The 19,739-nt window shown below is 40.9% G+C and overlaps 1 protein-coding gene across 1 annotated transcript; it reads left to right on the plus strand.

Annotated features, from left to right (window-relative positions):
* The first annotated feature begins 667 nt into the window (after window positions 1–667).
* On the plus strand, window positions 668–17,079 carry tbc1d23 (TBC1 domain family, member 23). Its single transcript, XM_079244786.1, has 19 exons — window positions 668–803; window positions 2,243–2,354; window positions 4,291–4,396; window positions 7,636–7,840; window positions 8,401–8,524; window positions 8,621–8,745; window positions 8,825–8,868; window positions 8,955–9,058; window positions 9,198–9,320; window positions 9,403–9,495; window positions 9,586–9,756; window positions 9,957–9,999; window positions 11,338–11,444; window positions 11,575–11,717; window positions 11,986–12,030; window positions 12,748–12,836; window positions 12,923–13,058; window positions 13,251–13,445; window positions 15,287–17,079. Exons 1-19 carry the CDS (start codon window positions 766–768, stop codon window positions 15,369–15,371), a joined length of 2,088 nt encoding a protein of 695 aa, XP_079100912.1. The 5' UTR covers window positions 668–765; the 3' UTR covers window positions 15,372–17,079.
* The last annotated feature ends 2,660 nt before the right edge of the window (window positions 17,080–19,739 follow it).

Below are 19,739 nucleotides of genomic sequence, written 5' to 3' on the forward strand. Positions count from 1 at the left end.
AAATAATCCACTATAAAAAATTTTGTCATTTTTATTGTTTTTATTGATCTTTTTACTTGTCTTTTTGGGCATTATAGCAGCAGAATGATGATCTGGCTACGGTGTTGTTTTTTATTAAATTGAAAACAAGAATAATGACGAGAAAAAAAAAGTTTTATACACATATTATGTTTTTAATCAACAAAAATCAGCAATATCAAAGAATTGTGAGAATCGCAATTTAAATTGTATCGGCACCCAAGAAATCGGAATCTAATCGGAACAAAAGCATATCGTCACAGCCCTAGTACACACCAGCAGTTTACATATATAAAAGTCAGATAGTTAGACCACAGTGTCTAGTGTATTGTTACTGGTACCACAGGCTGAGAGTGAGAAATGTCGCATCACTCACAATTTTTACAATGTTATGGTGTAGAAACGGGGCCCCTGAAACACTCTGGGCTCAGGGACCTGTGCAGTTTTAATCCGTGCCTGTAGAAAGGTATCACCTTTCCTCGTCCAATACCGGATTATACCTGCTGTTTAGACAGGATTGTGCTGACAGACATATACCATATACTTGTAATTATTAGACGGGTTCTTTTGGCATTTTTAAAATGAAATAATCATAGTTCATTTTGAATATTTTTTCTGTTTTTCTCTGTTTCAAACATTCAGGTCATGCATTCCTGTCAGGAGACAATCAGTGTCTACTGATTCGTCAGCACTGTGCGACATATCGGCCGTGTTTACGGTACGCAACGCGTCTCCGTCAACACAACAATGGCGGAAGCCGCGGAGGAAGCGCTTCAGGGCAGCTGGTGAGACTTTTTGTTTTCGGGTTAACATATTTAGAGGCGTCATTGCGACTGTCAAAAAGTCTTGTTGGCTTAATTTACGTGTTTTCCATATAAATAAACTAAAAATGTCTTCGTCGTGTTGGTCTGCCCTGCTGACGACAAGCATCAGTTCGGTGACAGCAGCTAGCCGGCTAATAATAATTAGCTCATTTTTTTCTGATTGATTACCTGCTAAGGAAGTAAGATCAATATCAGAAACTAGAACGATTTAGCGAAGTATTAGTGTCGTATAAGTATATGTGTTTATGTCTTCCTCCCCTAAAAAGTTTGAATGGAGGTGTTGTTAAATGCATAGCTAGAAGCTAGCAAGATATCCTTTAATCTAATCTGCTCTAAATCCTTCTTTATTTATTTTATTTTTGTCGTCTTACATGTACAATCACTTTTTCCCAGAGTACACCATATACGTAAGTGTGTGGTACTGTTTTAAAAAAAAGTATATGATCTCTTAAGACTGTGTAAAACTTTTCTTGAGCTGTCAGGATGGGAATATTAAAAACATTAATGGCTTAATGTCAAATCATTTTGTCCCATATACATACCACAGAATGACAATAATCTCTTTAAAATTAAACAATAATCTCTTTAAGATATAACTCTCTTTAACCATATAACTGTGTAAATTAAAGACTGTAAAGGAGTAAGGGATTTTTTTTTTGCTTCACAATTTTAAAATCAATTTTCTTTTTTTGTTAAAAAAAAAAAATCCAAAAAAAATTTTTTTGTTAAAAAAAAAAAAATCGATTTTTTTCCCCCAAATAAACAAAAATAATTCACTATAAAATTTTTGTCATTTTTATTGGTTATATTGATCATTTTACTTGTCTTCTTGGGCATTATAGCATCAGAATGATGATCTGGCTACTGAGTTGTTTTTTCCTCATTGAAAACAAGAAAAAAGATGAGCAAAAAAAAAAAGTTTTATACATTTTAATTTTAATCAACAAAAATTAGCAATATCAATATAAATCTTATCGGCACTCAAAAAATTGGAATTGAATCGAATCTGGACAAAAGCATATAGTCACAGCACTAGTTATAGCGGATCATTTTGATTATTGCTACTATAATTGTTTGTATGATTGAAATGCAATACTCAGTTTAAGTTCATACATTAGATTAAAATTTGCTGGAACTGTAGTTTGCATTTTCTGAACAGATGATTTACTTCCACAATGTTTCACTAGTTCACCTGAAATGATTTTCTATTTGCATTTGATTATAAAAGGAATTATAAGGTCACCTAATAACTGTGGAGTCCTGGATTATGTTTAAAAAAAAAAAAGGAAAAAAAAATCCCAATGGCATCATACTGTTATTTGTTAACCAAGAACTTCTTTTATGCTTTGCAAAAAAAGTCTTGCTGTTACAGTTCTGCACTGACTCGTTCACCTCCACAGGGACCAGGATCTAGCTGAGGCTCTGGACTCTGGTGGTTCAGACATGGAGATGGAGAGGAGCATCGTTCAGGTCCAGGAGCATTCGACTCAACATAAATCCAAGATGTGGAAGGTATGGGAGTGTGTATTTAAGACAGGAAAATTATAAGCAAGAAAGAGGGTTTTCTAAAACGCAGGATGCATTGAGATTTTTCATGTGGCTATTTTGCTTTAGGAAAAAGTAATATGTAAAAAGCGTCCAGACACAAAGGGTGTGTTGATGACAGGAAATATTGACTCATTTTTTGGAATTTCCAAGTGGAGTGAGGCTTTGACATTTCCCTTCTTACGGTCCTCTTAGTTGACAGCAGTCACATCTGGACTTTCTTCGTCATTTATGAAGCATAAATGTGTATTATGGGTCCTTACGTTTGTCACATTTCCAAAATATTTTAGTTCACCTTCTGAAAAACTATACTGCTTCCTTGTAATGGTTATTGCAGAGGGTGCCTATGAGATTTCTCACTCAGCCATCTTGTATGTGTTGCAAATGACCAGTCACTTTACTTTAGCTTTTTCAGTTTCCTTCTTTTCCATACCTTTCCTTCTTTTCATTAACTCTTTAAATGAGATATAGAAATAAGAGAAAGGAGCTCAGAATATGTCCAAATTTATGTCTGCTTAGTAGCTTGAAACTGTTGGAAAAACGTCACTTTAAACACACCCTGACACAAGGAAATGCAGTTGAATTGTTGAAGCATTGCAACAAGATGTTGTGAAAGGAGATGTAAAATCACAGTTTAAAAGGAAGAGTTGTAATTTCTCTGTGATCTCAGGAGATTGTGTCAACTTGTGGGGTAAAAAAAACAAAAAAAAATAGAGAGGAAAAAGGATTATGTGTTTTCTTTATTTTCTTCAGTATATCTATATGACAACCCTGGAGTTGTGATGTACCCTGCTTGTTTAGCACATAAAGGCAGAGATAGATAGATAGATAGATAGATAGATAGATAGATAGATACAAAGAAAAGAAAAAAGTTCCAAACAATGACATAAATTCCTCTTTGATGCTCACTGATTCACTTTTTTAAACAAACATGTACAACAGATATAAAAACCAAACTATAAAAAGGAAGTGAGTAGAAATAAAAAGGATAAGTATTGTATGTGTCAAGAGGCACACATCCCAGTGAACCTGCTTTCCAATGTCTGCATATCTTGAGCCAATTGAATGTTTTCACCTTGTCACTAAACCCTGAAACCTCACTTACATAAGACATCTGTTACATAACAGAGCGTATTGTCACGTTTGTCTAAATAAAGCCTTTAATGTAACACTGTAATATTGTTGAGGTCACTGAGTAGTTTCTGATTTTGCTTAAACATCAGTAAACTTACCATAAATGTTCTGCTTGAAGTCAACTTTGCGGCTACACATTTATTCACACAAACAATAGATCATAAGTGACTTCATCTTCTTGAGAAGCAAAGTTAAATCATGTATAAAATTTCACACTTGAAGCCATCTGCTTTTAACTGGTAAGCATTTTTTATAAAGGTAGAAGTCAGCATACAGGAAAAACCAGCATTTCATGTTCAGATGATGTCACAGCTTTCACTTCTTACTGATACACCATCAGGTCAGGCTTCAGCCTTTCTTTAAATTGCATTATCTTTCCTTTTTTTAAAAATATGTTATATAAAAAAGAGGGGGGCGATTGCATAGATTTTACAGTTAAGCCTAAATGTGATGGTCTAGTACTTTTACTCTTTAGTACTTTTATACTGATGTTAGTGAGCTGTTCAACTGCGATACGGCAGCCTGACCATTGTTGATGTCATAGAAATTCAATTCTGCCGTTGTCCTTTTTTAAGACATTTTATTAGATGGAAAATGTAAACTGGTAAAATGTTTCATGTCATTTTCCAGCTCTTTTGAAAAGAATAACTAAAACCAGTTGTCATTACCAAGCATTAAGTCATAGTTTGGACTTCATGCTTATCAAGTGTACCTTTTTGTCATTAAGGGGCTTCATGTGGAAGCAGTGACTCCTGTTTTGTGTTGCCAGATTGCTTTAAACGTCTCTGGAAAAGGAGACAGCTTGTCTCCCTGGGATGGTGTCCTCGACTTACCAGAACAGACGCTCATTCACAACCGCAGTCAGCAGCTGATCGGTGAGTAAATATGTGACATTCTTGACACAGTCCTGTCTGCTGGAGTTGTTGACATATGTACAGGACATGTAGGCCTGAAGAGAAAGAATTTATACATATTCTTTTGTAGGTAAACATTTTTGGCAGATTCAGGGAGAAGAAAAAAAAGAAGCAAACTCATGGGAAAGGAAAATCCTGGTTTGTAGGGGAAAAACAGTATGTATTTGATGTATGGGATTTATTTATTCATTTAGTTAATAAATCTTTTCTTGAATAACACTGAGGAATAAAAATCTAAAGGCCTGACTGTGACAGCTGTGGCCGTAAGTTCGTTGGCGTCTGTTGTGGCGGTAATCCCAGGACTCATTGGTTGACACCAACAGTGAGGGATGCTGTCAAGCTGTAGAAAGAGTCCTATCAGGCCTTCTTGGCATGTGGGACTCTGGAGGCAGCTGATGGGTACCGGCGGGCTAAGCGGCATGCAGCTTCGGCTGTCACCAAGGCAAAAATTTGGCCATGGGAGGAGTTCGGCGAGGCCACGGAGAAAGACTTCCGGACGGCTTTGAGGCGATTCTGGTCCACCATCCGGCGGCTCAGGAGGGGGAAGCAGTGCTCTGTCAATACTGTGTACAGTGGAGGTGGGGAGCTGCTGACCTCAACTTGGGATGTTGTGGTTCGGTGGAGGGAATACTTCGAAGACCTCCTCAATCCTACCAACACATCTTTGGATGAGGAGGCAGAGCTGGCGGACTCAGGGGTGGACTCTTCTATCTCTGGGGCGGAAGTTGCTGAGGTGGTCAAAAAGCTCCTTGGCGGCAAGGCCCCGGGGGTGGATGAGATCCGCCCGGAGTTCCTTAAGGCTCTGGATGCTGTGGGGCTGTCCTGGCTGACACGCCTCTGCAGCATCGCGTGGACATCGGGGGCAGTACCGCTGGATTGGCAGACTGGGGTGGTGGTCCCCCTTTTTAGGAAGGGCGACCAGAAGGTGTGTTCCAGTTACAGGGGAATCACACTCCTCAGACTCTCCAGGTCTATTCAGGGGTCCTGGAGAGGAGGGTCCACCGGATTGTCGAATCCCGGATTGAGGAGGAGCAGTGTGGTTTTCGTCCTGGTTGCGGAACAGTGGACCAGCTCTATACCCTCTTTGGGGTCCTGGAGGGGACGTGGGAGTTTGCCCAACCAGTCTACATGTGTTTTGTGGACCTGGAGAAGGCATTCGACCGTGTCCCCCGGGGGCTCCTGTGGGGGGTACTCCGGGAGTATGGGGTACCGGACCCCCTTGTACGAGCTGTCCGGTCCCTGTACGACAGGTGTCAGAGCTTGGTCCGCACTGCCGGTAGTAAGTCGGATTCGTTTCCGGTGAGGGTTGGACTCCACCAAGTCTTCCCTTTATCACCGATTCTGTTCATAACTTATATGGACAGAATTTCTAGGCGCAGCCGAGGTGTTGAGGGGATCCGACTTGGTGGCCTCAGGATTGGGTCCCTGCTTTTTGCAGATGACGTGGTCCTGTTGGCTTCATCTGGTCGTGATCTCCAGCTCTCACTTGAGCGATTCGCGGCCGAGTGTGAAGCGGCTGGGATGAGAATCAGCACCTCCAAATCTGAGACCATGGTCCTCAGCCGGAATAGGGTGGTTTGCCCTCTCCGGGTCGGGAGTCAGGTCCTGCCTCAAGTGGAGGAGTTTAAATATCTCAGGGTCTTGTTCACGAGTGAGGGAAGGATGGAGCGTGAGATCGACAGACGAATCTGTGCGGCATCTGCAGTAATGCAGACTCTGCGCCTATCTGTCGTGGTAAAGAAGGCGAAGCTCTCGATTTACCAGTTGATCTACGTTCTTACCCTCACCTATGGTCATGAGCTGTGGGTCGTGACCGAAAGAACGAGATCTCATATACAGGCGGCTGAAATGAGTTTCCTCCGCAGGGTGAGGTAGGGTGAGGAGCTCGGTCATCCGGGAGGGGCTCAGAGTAGAGCCGCTGCTCCTCCGCATCGAGAGGAACCAGTTGAGGTGGCTCGGGCATCTGGTCAAGATGCCTCCTGGATGCCTCCATGGTGAGGTGTTCCAGGCAGGGATTATATCTCTCGTCTGGCCTAGGAACGCCTCAGGATCCCCCCAGCAGAGTTGGCAAATGTGGCTGGGGAGAGGGAAGCCTTCGGCTGTGGCCCCCGCGACCCGACCCCAGATAAGCGGCAAAAGATGGGTGGATGGCCTGACTTTGATTAGTTTCCTTTCCTGACATCGTACAGATTTCTTGATACTCAAAATAGGGCCTATCTTCTAATAGTGTAACTAGAACATCCACATCATCCTTTGTGAAGAAAATAAACAATTTTTTTCTTCTACTTTTAAATAATTTTTTTAAAATAACCTTGCAGTTAAATTTAGCCATTAGAAGAAAAAGCAGAGAAAAGCATAAATGGACACATATGAGACGATTATAAACACTTTTTTTTTTTTTTTTTTTTTAATATATAAAAGTTGAGTCTCCCAGTAAGACCAGTAGAAACTCATCCATGCATTCATCTCCTGTAGACTGGATTACTGGAATGATCCTTTAACAGGACTTCCTAAAAAGAGCATTAAACATCTGCAGCTCATCCAGAATGCTGCTGGAGCTTTAACTAGAACTAAGAAGTCTGAACACATCACACCAGTTCTTTACACTGGTTTCCAGTCAGTCACAGGATAGATTTCAGAACCCTGCTGGTTGTTTACAGAATCCCAGAATGGTTTAGGACCAGAACACATTTGGGATATGTTCAGAGAATATAAACCAAGCAGAGCTCTGAGATCCAAAGACTCGGGTCAACTAGTCCAAGACCAGAGTCCAAGACCAGAGTCCAAGACCAGAGTCCAAGACCAGAGTCCAAGACCAGAGTCCAAGACCAGAGTCCAAGACCAAACATGGAGAAGCAGCATTTAGCCGTTATGCTGCAAACAAGTGGAACAATCTGCCAGTGGAGATTAAACTTTCACCAAATGTAGAAACTTTTAAATCCAGGTTAAAACCATTTCTTTTCTTATGCGCCTGCATGAAATCTGCACAGTAACTCTTTAATTATTTTTACTTTGAATTACTTTTTATATTCTATGATCTTATTTTGATTTTTTTATTTGTTGTTTTATGCTTTTTTTTTTTTTTTTTTTTTTTTACAGCATCTATAATGCTTTTAATGTTTCATGTAAAGCACTTTGAATTGTCTTGTACATGAAAGGTGCAATACAAATAAACTTGCCTCGCCTTTTTTCATATTTAGACCAACTGGGAGTGTCAGAAGAAGAGGGGTGTGAGATGGTATCTGATGTGGAGTCCGTCATCACTTTCTACTGCAAGTCTCGTAACATTACCTTCACCCCAGAGCTCAGCTGGCCGCACATCCTCAAACCTCTGCTGGGGCTTCAGCTGCCCCGCAGCGACCTTTACAACTGTTTCTACGCTGTCATGAACAAGTACATCCCCAGGTGAATTGTCTCAATGCTGCAGTCCTCTTCATCCCCACTCCCACGGAGAATGTCACCTTTAAGGGATAAACTCGATTCTGGCAACGTATCCGCGTACACATCAGGGCACCTTTGCGTTCTTGATGTACCTTTGGGAACATTTCACATGTCGCATCAGACCTCTAGTGTTTAGTATTGAGTTGAACACTAGAGGTGCTCTTGCGAACAAGAGCATGAACACGAGATCCGAGGTAAACACAATGGCGGCTAGTTTTCAGGAGCGCCTCTCGGACCTTGTTGGCAACTACCAGAATTTTTATGATTCCTCCCTGTTTCACAGTGACGAGCACTTGTGCCTAGTTGGCAACAGATTGGTAAACGGTTGTTTGCTGAAACATTGCCGGCGACCTTTTCTCTCGTTTAGAGTCCAGTGCTGTGTGCTGCCCCCTAGTGGTGACCTCCAGTATTAAACGTTTTGGCCGCAACAAGGATATACACAGACATAGCTGAACGTTGCCATGGTTGCAAGCGTACACAGCAAGCATATCCCAACACTGACGCATGTGATTTCTCCATTTCAGGGACTGTGTGCCGAACGGTCGACCCTTCCACCTTTACAGACTACTGCTGCAGTATCATGAGCCAGAGCTCTGCTCATTCTTGGACACCAAAAAAATCACACCTGACTCCTATGCCATCAACTGGGTTGGTCTTCTTCTTTTGACAGACGGACCACATTTTCTTACTCTAAATGCTTATGTGGTAGAGTATAAGCTGGTCGTTTTTGTTTTTTTTCCATAGCTGGGCAGTTTGTTCTCCAGCCACTGCCTTCCTGAAGTTACCCAGGCCTTGTGGGATTCTTACCTCCAACAGGCAGACCCCTTCCTCATCTTTTTCCTCATGCTCGTCATCCTCGTTAATGCCAAGTATGTAACTTTTAGTGATAAACAAACAGTAACTTTTTACCTTAATTTTGTGCTAAATTTAAGTTTGATCCACCCTCAGAGAAACCATTGTTTCACATGAAGAGAGCAAAGAGAACATCATCAGTGAGTTTGGGTTCCTAACATGCTTTTTTGTGTAATTGTTCAACAGATTAATAATAACTGAGTTTAAGCAAGTTTTAATTTCACAGAAATGCTGGAGACTTCTCCTTCTCTCCTGGAAGCAGAGGACATTGAAGATTTGTTTTCTCTGGCTCAGTATTATCAGAGCAAAACACCCCTGTCACTCAGAAAGGTAGGTCTCTATGTATAGGGTTGTGTTTGACACTCGCTGGGTAGTTTGCAGCACAAACAAACCTTCTGTGGGAAAGCCGTCAGAACAAAGTAGCTTCACAAAGAGCTTATTATGTATTTTTTCTTTTTCTCCCTGATAGATGAATCAGAATCTGTTTGGTAGCAGCCTGGTGGCTCTTAAAGAGGAGGACACTGACCTGAGTCAAGCTTTGTGCCTCCCTGTGTCTGTCCCTGAAATCCTGCAGGCCAACCAGCTTCAGCCGGTCAGTGACACGTGCATTATTAATCAGCTCCAACCAGAAAATCTGATAATATAACGTGATGAACACAGATTTTCTTTTAAAGGACGGGGTTCGTTTCTTTGTGGTGGACTGTCGGCCTGCAGAGCAGTACAATGCTGGGCACCTGTCCACAGCCTTCCACCTGGACTCTGACCTGGTGAGAGATAACGGCAATAATAAATAATCATTGAAAATGTGCATGCAGTATATGAAAATAAAGGATTTTTCATCATTTTCTCCCTTTTAGATGCTGCAGAACCCTTCTGAGTTTGCGCTCTCTGTGAAGTCCCTCTTGGAAGCACAGAAGCAGTCATTAGAGTCGGGCTCCATTGCCAGTGGAGAGCACCTCTGCTTCATGGGGAGTGGCAGAGAAGAGGAAGACATGTACATGAACATGGTGCTGGCACATTTTCTACAGGTGAGGATGTCTTCTTATTTTTTATCAAACAAACAGTCAAATATACAAAAAAAGGGACGAAGAAGTTAATCCTCTTGTCATAATGTTTGTTTATTTGCTGACAACCGGACAAAAAAACCGAGAAACTAAATTACTGGTTTCCATTGTTGGAACTTTATTTACACTTTTGCTAATTAATGTCTTTTCTGTTTTTCTGACAGAAAAACAAAGAATATGTGAGCATCGCCAAAGGAGGTTTCATGGGTAAGTAAGTTAACATATTAACATGTGTAGAAAACTTTAATATCTGGATCTGATGTGGTTGACAGAAGATGTTGATCCTACCTCCCTATGCTTTGGAGGGAAAAGGGAATAACAGCTACGTTTACACTTTTATATTTAAGCAACATTTTTAGTAATTCCTTCAACTTAAAAATAAGTTCAAAAATGGAGAATGAAGGTTTATACAGATGACTACAGTTCAGACACGTCCATGCTACAGACATGAAAAAGCAAAGTAAAATTAAAAAGGAATTGATCGATGCCCCATAGTTAGAACCCAACATAAACACAAGCTGTAAGATGGAGGGAATTTGGTTAATGTAGTTTTTTATTACACTAAAAATTACAAATAACCATTTGTGTAAGCAGGAATATACCAACACAACACCAACCACTTGTAAAATTTGGTCAAGTATGAAAATACAAACATTTTGGGATGGGGTCTCAAAAGCTATGAGGCGAATTTTAAGCAATAACATTCACAAAAATGAACCCCTATTTAGAAATGAAAGACTAATACCAGGAAGTGTAATAGATAAAGGAATCTTGTACTTTTTTTTTTTTTTTTTAATTCTATCTCTTGAGGCTAAGAAAGCCATTAGAAGAACCTCGTTGCCTGGTAACTTCACTGGAAAACAAATCTAGTTTTGGGTATCAATACAGTTACCTTGAATTTAAAATTGGCACCACTACAGTGAACCACTGGCTGGACATTAAAGAAGAAATATGGTCAGTGGAACAAATGACCTACAATCTATGTATTACAACTATGTGTTGTAAGTTGGGTGAAGTGACATCTTTATGTAGTTTTCCCTCCTTCTTCTTACTGTTGCTTTTGTTATTAATCAAAACTAAAGAGTTAAAAAAAAAAAAAAGATTATTGAGGTATGTATACACTGTTATAATTTTGTCTACATGTGCCTTTTAAACTTTGAAATGTTTACACAACACAGTTGACTTTATAAAAATATCTCCTGCTCTAAGCAGTGGTTGATATTTTCTTTGTTTTCATCTAATTTTTCTGAAAGTTTTATCTCTGAAGCAAAACAACTGTTCTGTAATGCAGCTTCCAAGCTATTAGGTCGTCACGTTTCGCTCCAGTTGTTGCATCTGCAGCTGTCCTCTAAAAACAGATGCATGTGGAGGAAAAAAGTAGAGTGAAATGTAGAACTGAAAACTGGGAAATTGATGACACAGAAGCACTAAACTATTGACTCAAAACTGCAATCATGACTGAAAAATGTGCATGTTTACTCTGAACTGTAGCAGTGTTGTAAACACTGTTGAGTAACAAAAATGCAAAGATTCTTGTCTGTTCAGCTTTACAGAAACATCTGGTAGACATGAATGTGGAAGGCCTGGACTCTTCATATGTCAACTGGATTGTCAGCACATCTGGATCACACAGCAGCCTCAGCTCTGCTGATGTAAGTGGCCAGAAATGTTACAGAAAGTTTGCAGAACGAGGCTGACAGTATTTACTCTGCTGAAGATTTGGGAAATCTCCTCATCTTCACCATCTTCTGATGATTCTTTGTCTTGTTCTTTTCTTCACAGGGAGAGTCTCTGAGCAGCCCTGGAGACGGCAAAGGTGTTAAGTCCCTGGTTAACAAAATGACCTTTGCACTCAAGTCCAAGTCGGTTAATGTAAAGGAGAAGATGATCAGCTTCATCGAGAACACCTCCACTCCTGCTGACAGGTAGGGACACACTTCTCCTTCCAGCATCCTCCTTAACGCGCTTTCATCATGAGCATCTTCACTACAGCCTGTCGCTTTGTTACCAGAGTTGCTGTTACCTTTTCATTGGGTTTTATCTCATCTTTAAACCTGAATAAATGTTGTTTATGCACCAGACAGCTCAGCAAAGAAGAAAACTGTTCTCATTTTGATAAATGTAACCAACACTGAGACTTGGAAGTTTTGCTGTAGTGCAACTTAAAGTCCCTTGTCCCTTATTCCACACTAGAATATCTTTCAATCTGCCCTGGCCAGAGAAGGTGATTCCTGACCGGTAAGAGCTCCCAGACATCCCGCTGTTTGTCACCAGCATGCCTACTGGCTGCAGACCAGCACCAGTCACTGGGATTGTAACACTTTGCCATGTTAACGCATGTTTAGAGCCAGCATCTTTGCTGACTTCACTCAGTCATCTAACATGACCACGCGTTCCCTTTCAGTATGCAGCAGGCTGTGTTCTCCTTAAGGTCACGGTTTTTTTCATGCTTTCATTAACAACATCTGCTGCAGCAGCTTTTAAGCCAGCATGGAGTCATCTTTACATCCACAACTCACCCAGCCTGGCGTTTCTTCCTGTCTTGAGGTGTTTTTGAGCGAACATCAGCTTTACGTGTGTTTAGCTTTAGAGGCGCATCCAACAGCCTGTTTTTTCATTTCATTGGCTCTTTTCTTACATGATAGCTATAGTATGCAAAGAAACAGCTCTAAATAGCCCTGAATATCATCAGAGTACTAATCTATAACTGCTGATACCTACTAGAAGTGTCTTATTTAACCTATTTATATATTCACAGCATAACCTGTGGCAGCAGTGGGTTCATGATGCTCACTGCAGTCTGGAGGTCTTCTTGCCATCGCTTTTTGTGTGCAAATTGTCTGTTGTGTGTTTGTTTTATTAGATGATTTCAGCAAAGGTAGTCGCATATCTCTGGAGCCTTCATTCAGTGCTGATTTGAGAAGTCTAATCTGTTTTGTGTCTTCCTGTAAACAGACATGTGAGCAGCAGCGATCGCGTGGGAAAACCTTACCGGGGGGTGAAGCCCGTCTTCAGTATTGCAGACGAAGAAGAGTATGACACAGGTAAGGCTTGAGCAAATGAAACGACAGATTTAAAAGGGGTGCTTTTAAATCTCAAAGCAATTATTGGTGCGTGATTCTCCCCCCAGATGAGATCGATAGCTCATCCATGTCAGATGATGACAGGAAGGAGATTGTCAACATTCAGACCTGGATAAACAAACCAGATGTAAAGCATCACATTCCATGTAATGAAGTGAAGGAAACTGGTCACATGTTCCCCAGGTGAGCTGAGGGAATGAATCTGGGAATTACACTCTGACACACATCTCCACTTCTTGTCATGGGTGAAGGAGAAAAGATTAAATCATAAAAAGCAGGAACTTGCATTAAGTGTGATTCACGCTAACTTCCTTAAAAGTGAAGGAACTGAAAAATCTTCCAATCTTGACTTCTGACTAGTTCTTGCGTTTGCAGTCATTTGTTGATCACAGCAACTCACATGTACTGCCTGAGAGAGATCGCCTCGAGGAAAGGCTTTGCATACATCCAGTCCAGACAAGCACTGAACTCTGTGGTGAAGATCACATCCAAGAAGAAGCACCCAGAACTTATCACATTCAAGTTTGGGACTAACAACTCAGCTGGAGTCGAGATATCCGCCGTTGAGAGGTGATCATACATTTGGATTTTAAAGCTATTTTTTCTGAAAACCACCTTCAACTTACAATTTTATATTGAATATGACAAATTCTTACACACAGCCAATCCCAAAAAAAGGGCACACACTAATATTTAGTTGGACAATCTGTACCTGTTGGTTGTTTCACTATGTTTCTGTGATATCACATTTACTTCAATCCAGAGCTGCATTCATTTTTTACTAATATCTTGCGTTGATGATGGGAGAGTCTGACCACTTTGCAAAACCTTCTCCAGCACATCCCAGAGATTCTCACAGGAATTCAGATCTAGACTCTGTGGTGACCAAAGTCTCATTCTCGCCCATGAATCCTGGCATCTTGGAATATGGTGTGAACGTCATGAGGTTGTTGAACCTAGATCTGACCGACTGCAGCAACCCTCTGGAAAAGGCTCAGTCTGGACTCATCAGACCACATGACCTTCTTCCATGGCTCCAGAGTCCAATGTTTCTGCTCCCTAGCAAACTGTAGCCCCGTGTTTATGATTATCCACACTGAAAAGTGCCTTTAAGGCGACACAATCACAATCTCTTGCTTTTCCTTCCATGTGTGTGGAAATGTTCTTTCACTATTAACTCATAGTTGTGAGCCTCTCTTTCTTTCTGGAAGATGGTTAAAAACCTTCCAGTTTTTAATGGCATGTTCATGGCCAAGTTTTAGCAGTGTCAGCATCTCTGTAATTTATTTTTAATCCTATAGGGAAATTGCAGTGTTAAAGTAGTCCCCCTTTTTTCTTTCTTTGTTTATTTCTTTGCCAACATTCTGACCCTTTTCATCCAAACTAACAGGGGTGGGCAACTCCGTACGCTGCAAGTGTTAGGAGTTTCCCTGCTGCAGCACATCCTGATGCCTATCAGACTTGATTCGCAGACTTGTGCAGAGTTTGACTTCAAGCTCTGTAATTACCCATTGATTTGAGTCAGGTGGTGTAGTGGTTACCCTCACAGCAAGAAGGCCGCTGGTTTGAGCCTCGATGGGAGGGGACGTTTGAGCAGTGGCCTTTCTGTTAGCAGTTTGCATGTGCTCCCCGTGTATGCCTGGCTTCACTCCGGGTATTCCTGCTTCCACCCAAAAGACATGCATGCTAGGGGTAATTTCTGTGGTTAATTGATGACTTATCACATGTAAACCACTAAAGCGTCCGCTGAATGACTGTAGAACAGGTGTGTCGCAGCAGGGAAACACATGCAGGACTGTGGCCCTTGAGAACTGGAGTCGCTACTGGACATTGTGGACAACCACAAGATGTTTCTAACCACAATGTTATTGAAGAAGTCAGAACCTCTTCCCCACATCAGTTCAGGTTAAAGGTGGAGTATGTAAGATTTTCAATATTTTCAAAATAAATTAACTAATAAAATAACTACAATCATAATTAGAAAGTTTTTTGAACATGTAGGTTTTAGTCTGTTCATATTTGATGCGTTATTAAATTACAAGTTTAATTAATGACAAATGACAAAAAGCACTTTTTTTTTTACTGGCAGGCAAACATTTAAGAAGGGTCTTTGTCATTAATTAAACTTGTAATTTAATAACACATCAAATACGGACAGACTGGAACCTACATGTTTAAAAAAAACTAATTATGATTGTAGTTATTTTTTAGTTAATTTATTTTTTTTAAATATTGAAAATCTTACATACTCCACCTTTAAATGACTTGTTGCAGCTGAAACGTCATCCATGCAGGATTGGCGGGTTACTTTTTATTCATTCACATGAAATAAATAAAGACAGTCGAGAGGTCAGGTAATGGACATTTTTCAGTCTATATTCAGAGCTGACGTGTCCTCTTCCTCCTTCCAGATATTTGATACCCAACGCCGGCGACGCTACAAAGGTCATCAAGCAGCAGATAATGAAAGTTCTTGATGCTCTGGAGAGCTCGTAAGCGGAGATGAAGTCGTCACTGGAGATCATGATGATGACCCACAACACAAACTGATAGTCTCCTTCTCCTGCTCTCCCTCGGCTGTCCTCCCTCCCGGACAGATCCCAGTGCAGTGTTGACTGTTAACGCCCTGTGTGTCTGCTCGGGGATGTGTGCACACGGCCGACTGCAGACCTGTGGGACAGGCTGCATGTGTCTACATACATAGGTGCTCCGCAGTCATTTCCTTTCCACTAATTTAAGAAATATTGGTTAGAGTGTGTTTTTCCTTACCATTAGTAAAGATGTGATGTTATTACAGAGCAGTTCAGCTTTGATGATTTCCTTCAGGCCTTAACGTAGCATACTGGCTGACCAGTGGCAAACTTTCTTCTACCCATTCATGACTGACCTTTTTCCTTCGACTTGAGCATCTCGGTTCTTACTAACGTTTTTGTTCTGATTGCATTTCTCTGGACATGTTGAGTAAATTTAACAAACATTCACAATCAGACATAAAGAAACACATGAAGCAAGTTTCCTACAGCAGCAGCTGTTTTTGATAACTTTTCTTTTCCAGCAGGCAGCCTTAAATAGAAATTGAGGGTCTTTATAAATATGACATGTAAATACAGTGTAAACTGCTCTATATCAGCACAGATCTCTGCAGTGTCATTTTGACAGCACATCCTGAAAGGTATAAATACGCTGAGAAACAAACATGGTGTCATGCATCCCTTGTTTCTACAGTAGGAAGTGAGCTTTTATCTGTATTTTGGGGATATTATTTATGTCAGCATTTAGATCTAGTGGTGAATTATCCTCATCTCATACAGTTTGTAGCTCTAAGTAACCTCATCTGGACCAAAGTGGGATATTAAGTGATTGGGAGGTTCAATGATTGTAGTTAATAAAACCCTAAACACCTCACCATTATTATTATTATTATTATTATTATTTTCAGTTTAGTATGCAAGTTTTCTGATTAACTCAAAACGTTTCTTATGTTGGCGTCGTCAAGCTCTTACTAATGAGATTGTTGTAACGAGGGCGGTGCTTTGCACTTATAAGCACATCTTGGCAGTAATTTAAACATGAAGTTTTTTTGTAGGGAGAGTCGTATCGGTTTTCAGATCAGCCTTTTAGTTGTATTAGTGGAAACTGAGCAGCTCCAGTTGTTGCCTTCGGCCTCATGCCTGTGATGTGATTTTGGCATCAGCAGTGGCAACATATCACAGTGCACCACTGCTTCTCTGATCTTAATCTCTAACATTTCCTCATTTTGCTTTTGCTTACTCGTGTGTTTGCTTTGAAGTCTCCTTGTTTAGGTGTGCTGGCTTCAAAGTGTCTGAGCCTCCCGTGTGACTGCTGGAATCAAATTTCAGTCCAGAGACCACTTTATCACTACCATCTCTTAGTTTTGAATGGGGTTTTTGTCAGAATCCACATCTGAAAACGAGCAGGAGAAACTTGAATTAAAGACTAAATCTGGTCTTTCATAGCATTCCCAGGTAATCCACACATTGTGTTATTCGTAATTTTGTGAGGATTTTCAGTATTCTTCTCGACTGGAGCGTCCTTAACTTGGGAGTCTTTACATTGCTCTGTACCAATTCTGGCAAATTATGTCCTTGTTGAAAATGCAACATGTCTCGAGTATAATTTGCACCTTACTGTAATGCTATTATTTTCTAAACATTTCCGTTTTTAATAAATGGAGATTATTGGACTGCACCTGTGGACACATCACTGAAAATGTGTATGTGATTTAAAATGGGTTTTTATGTGTTTGATGTTGAACTACACACAGATTAAGCTGCATAACTCTCCAAGGAAAAGAATTCATTTGAAGCTCCATCCATCCATTTTCTGCAACTTATCCGGGGTCAGGTCGCGGGGGCAGCAGCCTAAGCAGGGAAGCCCAGACTTCCCTCTCTCCAGCAACATTTGCCAACTCTTCGGGGGGGATCCTGAGGCGTTCCCAGGCCAGCCGAGAGATATAATCCCTCCAGCGTGTCCTGGGTCTTCCCCAGGGTCTCCTTTTGCAGGGACGTGCCTGGAACACCTCACCAGGGAGGCATCTCGACCAGATGCCCGAGCCACCTCAACTGGTTCCTCTCGATGTGGAGGAGCAGCGGCTCTACTCTGAGCCCCTCCTGGATGACTGAGCTCCTCACCCTATCTCTAAGGGTGAGCCCGGCCACCCTGCGGAGGAAACTCATTTCAGATGATCCCCAAAAAGGCCAAAATTTTTTTCAATTTTATAACTCCAACTCCAAAAAAAAGGTGCTATGTTGTGCGAAATGTAAGTTATAAACTGAATTCAGTGATTTGAAAATGTCAAACCCATTTCGTATTTCTAATGGCGACATTTTACCATGACGTGAAAAATACGAGCTCATTTGGAATTGATTGCAGCAACATAGAAAAATGTAGCAAGAGCAACAAAAAGCTGGAAGAGTAACTGGTACACTTCAAAATAACGGGAACATTTGACAACTAATTAGCTTTATTGGTAACAGGTCAGTAATATGTAATATTGGGTATGAAAGGAGCATTTCAGACGCAGAGGCTCACTAATATGCACTAATCTGCTCTGTCATACAAAGAAGCGCAATATGTGAACCTGATCCAGAAATCTCACTGTCATCTTTGGACCAATGCTCATTTAAAATGGTGTGAATCACAGTGTAAAACTGTTCAAAATAGGAAATTCTTTATGAATGCTGTGTCCTGTGGAGTAAAGAGGAGAGGGACCATACAGCTCTGATGGCGTGGGCAATGGAGATCCAGGACTGTTGAGCGGCTGTAATCCTGCATCAGACCAGAATAGAACATTTATCCCCTAAAAGTCCAGCAGCTGGTCTCCTCACTTTTCAATTTACAGAGGGGATGCCAACCATGGTAAACTTTTATTCTAATTCTCTCTTATGTGTTGCAGTTGCCGTTGTCAAACAGTATTTGCTATTTCTGTATCAGCAGCAGTTGCCATTGTTGCCTTGGGGATAAACAAAAGACCAGCCCCCGACGACCTGAGAGCCCTGGGAGGTTCATAAGTTACTATCACTGCCCTATTTATTAAATAAAACCACGCCATGGCTCTACTGCACCGCCATCATCCAGACTGACCAGAAGAGAAGCTTCGCCTTTCCTCCTCTCTTTTCGCTCCAGACAAGCGGCAGGAGCGTTTTGGGCGTCGGACACAAAAATGGCAGTTTAGCGACAGCGTTTTGAGTGTTTTGACGCCCAAAACGCGTTTGGTCTGAACACACCGTAAGAGTATTTTAAAATCAACATGGAAGCGCACAGAAAGCCAATGAAGAGATTTTAACACTGGTGTAATTTGAGCTCTCTTTTTGGTCTTCATCAGGAGGCAGAAAGAAGAGCATTGCAATAATCTAACATGTGATAAAAGCGTGGATCAGTCTCTCTGCTGTGTTCTGGTCCATGACTGAGCTGCAGGGTGACAGTTTGGACGTGTGACAGTGTTGATAGACTCAGATCTGACTTTCAGCAGCCACATAAAAGCTGTCACTAAGAAGCTTTTTTACCAACTGAGAAACATCAACAGGAAGTTTAAGCTCCCAGAAAGATCAGGAGAAACTCCTCCATGCATTCATCTCCAGCAGACTGGATTACTGTAACGGTCTTTTAACAGGACTTCCTTAAAAGAGCATTAAACACCTGCAGCTCATCCAGATGCTGCTGCTAGAGCTTTAACTAGAACTAAGAGGTCTGAACACATCACACCAGTTTAAAATCTTTACACTGGCTTCCAGTCAATCACAGGACACATTTCAAAACCCTGCTGGTTGTTTACGAATCCCAGAATGCTTTTGGACCAGAACAAACCTGTGATATGTTCAGAGAATATAAACCAAGCAGAGCTCTGAGATCCAAAGACTCGGGTCAACTAGTCCAGACTAGAGTCCAGGCCAGAGTTCAGACTAAACATGGAGAAGCAGCATTTAGCTGTTACGCTGCAAACAAGTGGAACAAACTGCCAGTGGAGATTAAACTTTGACCAAAAGTAGAAACTTTTAAATCCAGGTTACAAACATTTCTTATATATTCAAGATCTTTTTTTTATTAAGATTTTCTTTCTTAACAAACATACACAAAGAAAAAAGATAAAGAGGAAAAACTCCAAAACATTTACACCGGCCCACAGGAGGTAGCCAGATGCAGGAACCATAGGTACAGTACAATGAAGGGGTAAGGATTGAGTGAGACCTAACAAAACAACAGCACACAAAAATAAATAAATAAAATAATTTTTTTAAAAAAGGAGTAAAAAAAGATAATAATAGTGATAAAATAGAAAAAAAAAGAGGAAAATGAACCCGGAACCCTGTTTCCCTACTAGGTCAGAGTCAGTTTGGAGGCATG

The sequence above is a fragment of the Telmatherina bonti genome (assembly GCF_933228915.1).
Source record: "Telmatherina bonti genome assembly, chromosome: 8".
NCBI lineage: Eukaryota > Metazoa > Chordata > Actinopteri > Atheriniformes > Telmatherinidae > Telmatherina > Telmatherina bonti.

Excerpts from the sequence above, each read along its gene's own strand:
- tbc1d23 (XM_079244786.1), top strand. The coding sequence starts at position 766 with ATGGCGGAAGCCGCGGAGGAAGCGCTTCAGGGCAGCTG. Across the intron at positions 11,718-11,985 it reads ACCTCCACTCCTGCTGACAG|AATATCTTTCAATCTGCCCT; the intron begins GTAGGGACACAC and ends ATTCCACACTAG. Across the intron at positions 12,031-12,747 it reads GAGAAGGTGATTCCTGACCG|ACATGTGAGCAGCAGCGATC; the intron begins GTAAGAGCTCCC and ends TCCTGTAAACAG.